Raw genomic sequence first — 11,188 nt, 5'->3', positions numbered from 1 at the left:
TGTTGCCTTCTGGCTGTTATTTTTGCTAAAGCACAATCATCTAACTCCACTGTACACGCAACTACTGTCCCAAACATGACTGTGGACACAACCCCATTTAACAGCACAACCTGGGTAAATGAAACGTTCACCGACACCACAGGACACCTCCAGACTTCTCAGTCAACAACCATCTTGACTCCCCTAACAAACAGTAGCTCACTGACAACTACCACACCACCACCACCCACTCACTCTTCATCATTTACAGCGGTGACAATTACAACGATCCAAACCACAGCAGGTTACATAAGCACACCTGATACTTCAGCAATTACAACTGCAAATTCACCTCACACTGACAATACAACTTTAGATTCAGCGGACACAATCACACAAGGTAAGTATCAGGAGACATGTTTTCACTTAAATTCTATGAATAATTACAAAATGCTCCTTTCATGATTTTACTTACCTAACCTGTGTCAATTACTCCCTTTCCCTTGTGCTAGCAGGTTTTGGACTGAACATTTCAGAAAAGAACATGACTATTGTCTTCAGTGTTGCACTGGGAGTGTTCGTGGTGGTGTTGGTTATGTTGCTGTTTTACAGATGCAAAGCGAAAATCCAATTCTTGCATCAGCCTCTCAACAACACTAACGACACGGGTAAGCTCCCCCTCCTTTTCATCATACAATCAATACAATCTGTTTTGCTTATAATTAGCAGTAAAAAAAACCCAAAAACCTATCTGATTCCAACAGATGCATTCGGGGCAGATGATGATACGCTCATAATTTCTGGAGGACTTTATGACGGCCATCCAATCTATGATAATGTACCTACACCCCCAGAGGACCAATCTCAATTTCGCCTTGAGTTCCTTCATTGAGGAGAGACACTTAACCACACTTTGAGATGTCACCTTTAATACAACAGACACGGACACAGACATTTTTCCTCATCAACCAATTAGCACAGCAGAAACACTGCAATTTCACATTGCAATTTAGGCCTTTTATGAGAGAAGCTAATGGCATTCAGGAAGAGAAAATGATGATGGAAAGAACATTCAAATGAGGGAAAAACGTATTGATTTGAACATTACCTTTATGCATATTAGTGCCAATACTAGAATAGATAAATATTGTAAGAGAATAATAAATAACAACTTCACTTTTCCAAACCCAACAATATGAACTTGTGCAAAATAAATTATATTTCATGTGCATATCAACTGAGATAAATTATTTCATTTAAGAGAATTTTATGTTACAGCACTGAGAGTGACTCCACTCAAAACCATTTCCAAATGCCATGCTTACTTGCTTAAAAGCTAAAATGTGAACACTTACATTTAACTGTAAATTTGCTTGTCATTAACATTTCTGATTAATTCAACAAGAAAATAATATATAATTACTATTATCAGTAATTACTATTACTATGGTCAATATTGGACTGAGATGAGTGTGAACTTCTTAACCTGTGTTATTATTGTTGGCAGTGTTTATCTGACCTGTAACAGCAATACTTAAGCAAAGATCTTCTCATTGTTCATCTTCTTTTTCTTGTCACTGCCAGTGACTGCAGTCCAACCCGCATCTCTCATCCTTTTCATTGCAGCTAGCTTCAACGCGTTCCCTGGTGATTTATGACTGACAGGGCTCTGGATCTGAGGAAAATGAAGATCTGGTTTAAATAAAAACTGCATGTCTTATTTCATCTATATCAGTGCATAGAATACATGACGATAACTGTTAAACAGCATCACTCCACTGTGGCACTTTGTTACCTTCTTGAGGGTGCTGCGTTTGCAGTGAGGGATGGTGGATGTAGGTGTAGTTACAAAGGTCTGACAAAAAGACAAACAAAGAAAATCACATCAGCTCTTCTGTTATTACACAAAGAATCACATAAAATTCATAAAATCAACAGGCTGACTCCTGACGAATAAACTATCAACCAATAAAAACACTTCTCACCAATAGGTCATTTTGATCAGAGCTGTCAGACTTAGGGTCAAACTCAAAAGTGCCTTTCCCCCAGCCTGCTGCTTTTTCAGTGGAAGGTGGTGTCCTTATTCTATAGGACTGGAAGTGAATTCAAAGAGTAAATGTCAGCAAAAGCCATTCATATTTTTATTCATTTGGGTAAATGTCAGAATGATACTGTATATTACTTTGATCTTTGATGTTCCGCCAGCCCGGTTTGTCATACTTGGGGTTTTCACGTCTTTTGTGTTAACATCCTATGATGTAAAGTCAGCATCAGTTTTAATGAGTATCACTGCTACAGTAAAGAGTGAGACACACTGTTGATTTAACACTGTAAACTGTAGTTCTCTTTATGAACAGATTCAAGTGTCATCTACCTTGGTCTTTGGTGTTGTTCCACATGATGTTCTGAGGGATTCAGTGTCAGACTCCTGAACCACAGATGACATAAAATGTAATGATGGTCCCAATGATAGGTGAGTTAATATACAGTGCGCATGGAAATACCAGTTACAACTTCTTAAAAATGCAAAATCTAAAAACATTTTAGGAGATTAAACTCACAGCATTCTTCATGACTGCATCACTTCCTCTGTCTTTGAGGTAGGAGGGAGTTCTCCTGGTCTTAAAGTCAAATATGTGTCTCTTTGAGGCACTCTCTTTTGGGGTATCTGAGACTCGTCTTTGTTCACACTTTGAAGCAAGTGACTAGAATAATAAAAAAAAAAGACTTTGTGGTTAAATGATAAAATGATCAGTGGTACCATATGTATAGATGTACAGATATTGTACCTGCTTGTTCTCTGCTTCTGCCAGTTGAGTTATTTTCATTGATGACATGTCTTTCTTTAAATCAGTGACCTCTTTCTGTAGTTTTTCCTAATATCAACGAAAAGTGTTCTCAAAAAATGTCTCTCAAAAGTTAAAGCACACTCTGTTTCGGTAAAGAGCCAAAAATAAAACTGTAATGGATTCAAACTAGGACATACATTCTTTGTTGTTTCAGTCTTCAGATGTTTCTTCAACTCATCATTTTCCATCTTGTGTTTTGTGAGATCCAACTCCTGATTTTATGGATTTAAATATGGCAAATAAAGGGAAATTGTGATATAACTGTTTCATTATCTAAATTGTTAACAGACTGCAATACATGTCCATCTATTTTTAAACAGCATACCAGTGATTTCTTCTGGGTTACAGCGTCCACCTCTTTCTTCTTATTCTCATCAAGCTCTGCATCCTTTTCTTCAACCATGCGGTCATACTGGCTCTGGCAAAGACAAGTTAAGCTCCTCCCTTGACTGACAAGTCATGCTATACAAAACCATTTTTGACAGAATATACATTGTAATGACCTTACCTTATGTTTCTCCATCAGTGCAACCATATCTGCTATCTTGTGCTGACACTTAAGTTCTGCATCATCCTTGTTCTTGATGGCCTCTGCTGATGATAATCTGAGCCTTTGTATCTGTGAGGCAAGATGATTTTATTATTGTATTTTATTGTAGGAGGGTAAAAATCTGACAAATAACTTTTTAACGGTAATAACTGTATTATTTATGAAACCTCATTCTCAAGCTCTGCAGCCAAGGTTGATTTGTGCTCAAAATCCTTCAGCAGTTTCTGATGGACTTCCTCACTGACTTTTTCAAGGTTTTGGGACTCATCATGAAGACAGCTTATCTAAAGATAAAGAATAGGGTATGACTTATTGAATTGACTTTTAAAGGTTTTATAATGATATTACAAAGCAAAAGATAAAATACATAGCCATACCACATTTTCAAGTCGACTGGATTTTGCAGTCTCCTTTGTTATTTGTTTCTTCAGCATTTTAATCTGAAAATATACAAGTGAACTATTGAGCTAAACAACAAATCCATCTCATCATGTATTGTATAGCTATAATTCATAGTGTCATCAAACACCTCTTTCTGGTATTTCTCTTGGGCTTCAAGTTTCATTTCAACTTTTTTCCTGAGATTGCCCAGCTGAAAACCAAGACATTTCTAGTTAGTTCCAGAAAATGGTCAAACAATAATAACAGCATTTTCCATTTTCAGCCTTTAAATCACCTTTGTTTCAAGGATTTTGATCTGTTTTTCTTTTCCTATGATTTTCTCCTGGAGATGTTGACACTAAAAAGCACAAAAAGCACAAAGAAACCATAGTAAACTACTTTCAAATGAGGCATATTTATGAAGTACTGTGTGTCTCTGGTAATTGGTTTGCTTGGCATTCCTACGTTCTTGTCAATTTTCTTCTGCAGAGTCTCAGTTTCTTGACATTTCCCTTGGACGTTGGTTTTGATGCAGTTTATTTCCTCTCTATTAAATGGAAATATACAAATCAAATCAAACTAGACACACAAACTACACACTATCAAAGATACGAACGATCTTTAAAGGGATAGTTCGGCTTTTTGAAGTGGGGTTGTATGAGCTACAAATGCTCATTAAGTACACTAGATGAAGTAGAAAGGTCTCTGCTCTCCCCCACTGAGAAAAACCAGCACATCGCGCTGCACTGTGACACAGGCAAATACACTGTTGTCAATGGGGGTCGATTAATCAGTGTATTTGGTACTGGTACTGGTGTGTTATTTTGAGACGGGACTTCTCGTAGGCGGCGGAAATAAGCTGATTAATTGTCCCTCATTGACAACAGTGTACTGCCTGTCTCAGTGAAGTGCAATGCGCCAGTGTTTCTCAGTCTGGGAAAGCAGAGACCTTTCTACTGCATATAGGACACTTAATGGGCATTTGTAGCTCATACAGTACAACCGTATTTCAAAAAAGCTGAACTATCCCTTTAAGTCCCTAACAGAAACTAACCGAAAATGTTGGTTTTCTTCTTTGAGACTTTGATTTTCTCTTGCAAGCTTCACAACTTTCTCCTCACTGACCTGGTCAAAATAGAGGTCAGAATTTGTCGTTCATATGTACAGTAAGTTAATGACTAAATGAAACAAACTGACGCAGAAGGAAAACAGCTACTATACACATTAAAATGGTGTCATGAAAATCCCATTTGATTGGGTAATTCAGACCTTAATATCTGCCTCAATAGCTTTCACATGAGAGGCTCCACTCTCAAACTGCTGTTGAATGGCCATCTTCTCAGACTGAAGTTCATTAAAGTTGGATAATAGCCCTTCATACTTTACTCTTTAAAATGACAAAAATTAAACATTAAGATATGAACACTTGAATATAATACTCCATAAGCCAATACCGTGAAATGGCCCACTATTAAGAACTCACTTATGCAACGTAATGTCTTTCCTCAGTTGCTCCATTTCAAAGGTGTGTTCTTCATTTTTCTTTATTTCAGTAAACAACTGTCCCTGCAGCTCCTGCACTTTATTCTGAGGGCAAAAAGGAACATCATATCACTGAATATTTTCCTGTATAAAACAAATTCCCCAAACAAGATTTCCACAGTAGGATAAGAGATAATGAGTTGAGCAAGAAAATAAAAACCATGTCAAAAACCTCAGTTATGGTTGACTTCTCCTTTAAATCGTCTTGTGCCTTTTCAGCAGCTTCACAAGCCTTCTTCAGTAGCTCATTTTCAGCAAAGATCATCTCTGTTTCATTCTGCAAAAAGGATACATATTGATATATGTTTTTATCAGGTCTCTGTATTGGCCCATCAAATAATGATCAAGTATTAATTTGTATCACCTTGAATACATTGACCTCTTCGGCTTTCCTTGAAAGCTTGGCTGTGAGTTCCTCTACTGTGACGTCAGTTATATCAATTTTACCCTTCATGGACTCAATGGATTTTAATTTCATATCCTGGAAACACAGCAATGTACAGAGATAAGATTACAACCAATGTGATGTTTCGATAACAATCTTTATTAAATTAAAACACTTTACCAGTTCATCCTCAAGGATTCTGATATGGTCATCTTTCTTTGCACTCTGCTCCATGGTCTCTCCTTTTTAAGTAAAACATTTTCCTTTAGCTTGACAGAGCATCAAATAAAAATATCTACATATTTCACACAGTGAGACTTACTTAAAAGTGTATCTTTCCTTTCAAGTTCCTCGTTGTTTGTAATGAGTTTATCCTCCAGTTCTTTGGTACTTGAATGGAAACAATAATCAATGAAAAGTAGAATGACAGGGAAAATATATGAAAATGAATATTCATATTAATACCTTTGTATCTGTATGGATAATGAGTTCTGTAGCTCTTTAATTGTTGTCTGAATCTGCTCCAGCTTCTCTGCTTGTTGAGTTTTTATTCTGCTGAGCTCCTGCAAGCTTAAGTCTTTGCTCTGGATGATCTGTGCATATTCTTCTTCACTTTGTTTCAGAGCTGCAGCAATAGCATCGCGATTTTTCTTTGAGGGAGTGATAATGTTTCAGTCAGAACAGATAGAACACACCAGAGCCCAGCTTCACAAAACTGATGGGAAATGTACTCACCTGAGCTTCTTCACAGCTCTGCTCACTGGTCTGCAGTTTTTTAAGAAGGGATTTTTCTTCAGCTTTAGAGCTTTGGAGAACTTCATACTGTTGATCTGTAAAGATAGTTAATATATGATATAACCTTGGTACCACTCAAAGCATGATTAAATCAGAATTAGAAAGCTTTACTTATCCCCGAAGAGCAATTCAGTTTCCACAGTCACTGACTTAACATGCACAAACATACATTCTTTGTGTATGTAGTGCAATAAGTGACAAATGGGGAGTTTCGGTAACGCAGCATGCAGGAAGAAAAGTAAAATATGCAAATAAGCTAGAATCAGCACACTATATTAAAACAAAGAGGAAAAACCACCAATTCCAAAACAGAATTTAAGGATCTTAACATGTACAAACGACCTAATTTTAAAACTAATGTGAGCTTACTTGTGGTCTCTTCGAGTTGGCTGCAATGCTTTTGGGTTTCATTGAGGTCAAGCAGGATCTTTTGTAGTTCACTGTCCTTATTCCTAAATTTCTGCTGAAGCTCTGCAACCTGTGAACACAGCACCGTGTCTAAGGTTTTGCAAAAATCTATAGTTACATGTTGCGAGTTCCCAAATAAACTGATCCTTTTACTAACCTCCTCCTCCTTCATGTTATATTCTTGAAGATATTTCCCTTTTAGTTCGTCAAGTTGCAGCAAGCCTTCTTTTACTGGAAATAGGCAAAAACAAGTTTGTCAGTCTCCTAATAACTCATCCAAGGTCATTTCAGGGCAGATGTTGCCCTTCATGTTATTTTTCATGGGTTACTGTGGCATATAGCCAAATAAACACACAGGAAAAATATACCTTTCTGCATCTCTTCTTTGTCAGATTCCACTTGGATACAAAGGCTTTCAAATGCTGCAGTCAGTTTCTACAGAAAAAACGATTCTTGTAAACTAAAAATTAAAACTCATGTCCCACACATTTAGTCGCTCCTGCCCAACAAATAATTATCACTAAAATGGATTTCATTTTGACAAATATAGGGGTGTTTTACCTGAATTGTCTCACAATTTTCCACAAAGAGGTGATGTGTTTCCTCTCTTTCAGATTCAACTACAAAATGTAAAACTTAGAAATAAAATTTGCTGCAATATTCTCTGTATTTTAATGTGGCTGACATTTAAATGTGGAGAAAAAACTGAAAGCACTTTTTACTTACACAGCTGCATTTTCTCAGCTGACCGCTCAAAAGTATCTTTGAGGATGTTACACAAATTCCTGGTTGCATTGTTTCTGCATTGAAATGTGGAATTTCACATCAGGAATATTATATAAACAAAACATGTAAATAAACAAAATGTTTATAGGAACTGTATGTAAGAAATGTACAACAATGAATCATAAAATCACTCACTATGTCACCAGAGACTACGGGGAAATACTTATCTAACTGACAACAATACTACAGCCAGAAAAATTAAACATTTTATTTGCAGCCACAAATCATGTTTATGTTTTGATTTTGTATTTTAGCCTGTTGCACCACCCACCGCTCTCTCCCAATCACAGCGTCAGTGGCATTTTTGGCCTCTTGCCAGTTAGGCAGCAGGCTACCAACTGAGCTGCAGCTACGGCTGGGAGATAAAACAATCTCCAATTCAGATTGCGATAAAACTTTTGATCGATTCTCATTATCGGCTATGGTCACATTTCCTTGATATCACACGGGAGAAATAAGCGGCTTGTCACTCTGCGGTTTGATACACCGCCTCCTGTCATGATAGTTGATAGATATTTTACTCTGATAATAGATGTACTAGCGGTGCTGTTGCTTCATGCCTCTCACTGCAGGTAGTAACTAATGCAGCCTACATATAGAGAGGCATGGTCATCTAAACTGTGAGACTGTAGAGACTGTGTGAGTGAGTCTAAAGGTATCATATAGCCACAAAGCTGAAGCAGAGCAGTGGTTAGCATGTGGCTATCTGGCAACCACGAGTCTGGGGGCGAGGGGAGGGGACAACGCGCTGCAGTGTTTTGATTTGAGTGTTTTGGCCACAGTCCTACATACAGTTCCTTTAAAATTATCTGAATGTTTAACATGATAAAACCCAATATGTCACATTCATCTAGCTGTTACAGAGCATGTCTATTGTGTCTTTCAAACAAAACCCATACTTGTTCCTCAAATCCTCATTTTCACTGATTTGTTCCTCCAGCTTAATGCTGAGACTTTCATTTCCAAACTGTAAAAAACAGAACAAACAAGAGATAACACTTAATATCAAACACTGTTGGAGTATGCAGTCCTTGATTATCCACAATCTCTGTATGTGGTTTGGGAGAGACGGGGGGGGGGGGGGGGGGGGGGGGGGGGGGACTTGCCAATGAGGTACACACCTGTAACTCTTGAATGGCTTTTCGCTGTGTTTCTATTGTCCTTTTGTTTTCATGGAGTCTTCTTTCCTTTTGCACAGTATCAGAGTCAACTCTGACCTTCCAACACTTAATTTTCTCAACTTCATCAAACAGCTTGGAACAAAGCTGTCCAGGATTGCAATTATTCTGGGGAATAGAAACAATGATGGGAAGCAAACTGAGGAACTTTACAATAAACATGCCCCAAAGGTCAAGTGCATTCTATTCATACTTCACATTTTTGTACAATGAAAATATTACCTCATATTTTTCCATTGGTGGCACAACTTTTATCTTGGAAAGGTCTATGGAGGTCAGACAATATTGAATGTATAATAGCATGTATGATAACTGCCAGTCCTTTGTGTTGAAATTATATAGCAAGGGTTATTTAATAGAAAATACCTTGACAGGTTGACTTACTTGGTGTAACCATGCTTGAAGTCGGGAAAGGCATGTTTTTCCCTTTGTCAAAACACCTACTGTAGCCCTAGGGGAAAACATCAATTACACTTAGTCATCATAGGCATTAATGATTGCTGCCTCTCAGACAACAGCTGCCTCCATTCATTAACACTTTCAGCTTACAGCATGGAAAACAATGCCCACAAGAGCACATAGTGTATGTGTAAAACTTTCATCGCTGATATAAAAAAAAAAAACTGGCTAATTATTATGCTGAAGGACTGTGTCAGTGCTGAGCTAGCATCAAAATGAGTGAGTCACTGAATTTATTCATGAATGTTTACTATTGGTTAACTATTAGCTAACATAACTTACCTGCTGCAGTGGATTCATGAAGTCACCACAGCTCTCAACGACCTCCTGAGGTCTAACAGCAGACATCTGACCGTTGCTCATCCTGGGGGGCACCCACAGTTTGAAGTTCAACTCTCGGTCTCTCTCCATCACGAAATGACCAGATTGCATCTAGACAGGTTTTATTACCTAATGTAAAGTAACGTTACAGCTGTGGTGAAAGAAGCACACCAATCCCTCACGTAGGAAACAGTTACTGTGATTGTGAATACTGATGCATCTATGGGCACACTGCTTTTCTGAACGATTGAACTTGTTATTACCGGTGCATGTTTTAATGTAAAATAACGTTAACTTAACGGTTGTCCGTTGTGTGCACATAATGCTAACGTTACTTTACACCACTAACGTTAATCACTTAAGTTAACGTTAACTTAGACTTTATCAAAGGAAAATATTTCTAACAGGTAATATCAAACAATCTTCACAATATTTAACTTAATTTCACCCAAAGACCTGACGTTACCTGAACCAAAGGCTAGGTGGACTGATTAGCTTGCAAACAATTAGCCTATTCATCTGAATTGATGTTTAACTGTTAACGTTACTCACTGTTTAACTGTTACTCACTAGCTTACTGCTAATTAGCAATGGAACAATTACAAAAAGGTACCTGAACAAAAATATTAAACAAAAAGCTATCATGGCATTATTTTCATGAAAAAAAGAGTATAATTTTACCTGTCATTGGTTAGGAGGTTTAATGTGAAAATGTTTAGTAAGAAGTTACCTGTTTTTAATTTGACGACGCCGTTCACTTGACAGTTTATGACGCCTTTCACCTGCTCGACGGTTTATTGACAGTTATTTTCAAATTTTGCTAACGGTCACTGACGGTTAGTAAACTACGCTGTCGGACAACAGCTGACGTAATCACGCGTATCATGAATGAATGCGTGTACACACACACACACACACACACACACACACACACACACACACACACACACACACACACACACACACACACACACACACACACACACACACACACACACACACACACACACACACACACACACAATACAGTAAATGTGAAGGAAAAAAGAAAAAGAGGTTCCGAAATGAATCTGACCATGGTTCCATTTAAAACGTAATGTGCTTATGAAGATCCATCCATTTTAGATGCTGAATGAAATGAAAACATGTGCAATCCAGGTACCAGAGCAGATCTTTTTTGTGTTCTTCAATGGAGAGAATACCTTTAGATTCAATTTTGAAGTGTTAGCTTGTAAATTAAAGTCCAGGATGATGCCCAGACCCATTTCACAGCACTGCAACTACTTAGTCCAGGCAATTTAGCTCATTTTTGGACCCAAAAATAGAACTAATTGTCACAGAAGGTTTTTCACCATACATCATTTCTATGAGGTGTCTAGAACAACATACTAAAAGTTTGCATCATTATTTACTGTATAAAGTCTATGGTGCCTAGCCTACAACACCCCGATGGGGCTATTTTTTTTTTCCTTTACTCCTATCACAATGAAACTTTACATGATGAAAGTATCCATGAAATGTAAAATTTTCTGTATTACAAGTTTCTTTGACAATT

At 37.5% G+C, this 11,188-nt stretch overlaps 1 protein-coding gene across 1 annotated transcript; it reads right to left on the bottom strand.

The window, feature by feature from the left end:
* Window positions 1-745: 745 nt before the first annotated feature.
* sycp1 (synaptonemal complex protein 1) lies at window positions 746-9,723 on the bottom strand (the record flags this gene model as incomplete). Its single annotated transcript, XM_083972147.1, has 30 exons — window positions 746-1,687; window positions 1,775-1,834; window positions 1,965-2,072; window positions 2,162-2,230; window positions 2,541-2,595; window positions 2,838-3,040; window positions 3,154-3,246; window positions 3,337-3,447; window positions 3,546-3,662; window positions 4,055-4,117; window positions 4,225-4,306; window positions 4,814-4,884; window positions 5,029-5,146; window positions 5,243-5,346; window positions 5,474-5,578; window positions 5,666-5,782; window positions 5,867-5,925; window positions 6,009-6,076; window positions 6,152-6,336; window positions 6,422-6,516; window positions 6,851-6,959; window positions 7,047-7,120; window positions 7,258-7,324; window positions 7,451-7,509; window positions 7,616-7,689; window positions 8,575-8,642; window positions 8,797-8,961; window positions 9,076-9,119; window positions 9,220-9,304; window positions 9,595-9,723. The coding sequence occupies 30 exons, from the start codon at window positions 9,721-9,723 to the stop codon at window positions 1,514-1,516; spliced, it is 2,931 nt and encodes a 976-aa protein (XP_083828273.1). The 3' UTR covers window positions 746-1,513.
* Between the last annotated feature and the right edge of the window lie 1,465 nt (window positions 9,724-11,188).

The sequence above is a fragment of the Trachurus trachurus genome (genome assembly GCF_905171665.1).
Source record: "Trachurus trachurus genome assembly, chromosome: 5".
NCBI classification, from domain to species: domain Eukaryota; kingdom Metazoa; phylum Chordata; class Actinopteri; order Carangiformes; family Carangidae; genus Trachurus; species Trachurus trachurus.
Note: the sequence above shows the minus strand (reverse complement) of the source record. Positions and strands in the feature narration are given on the sequence as shown.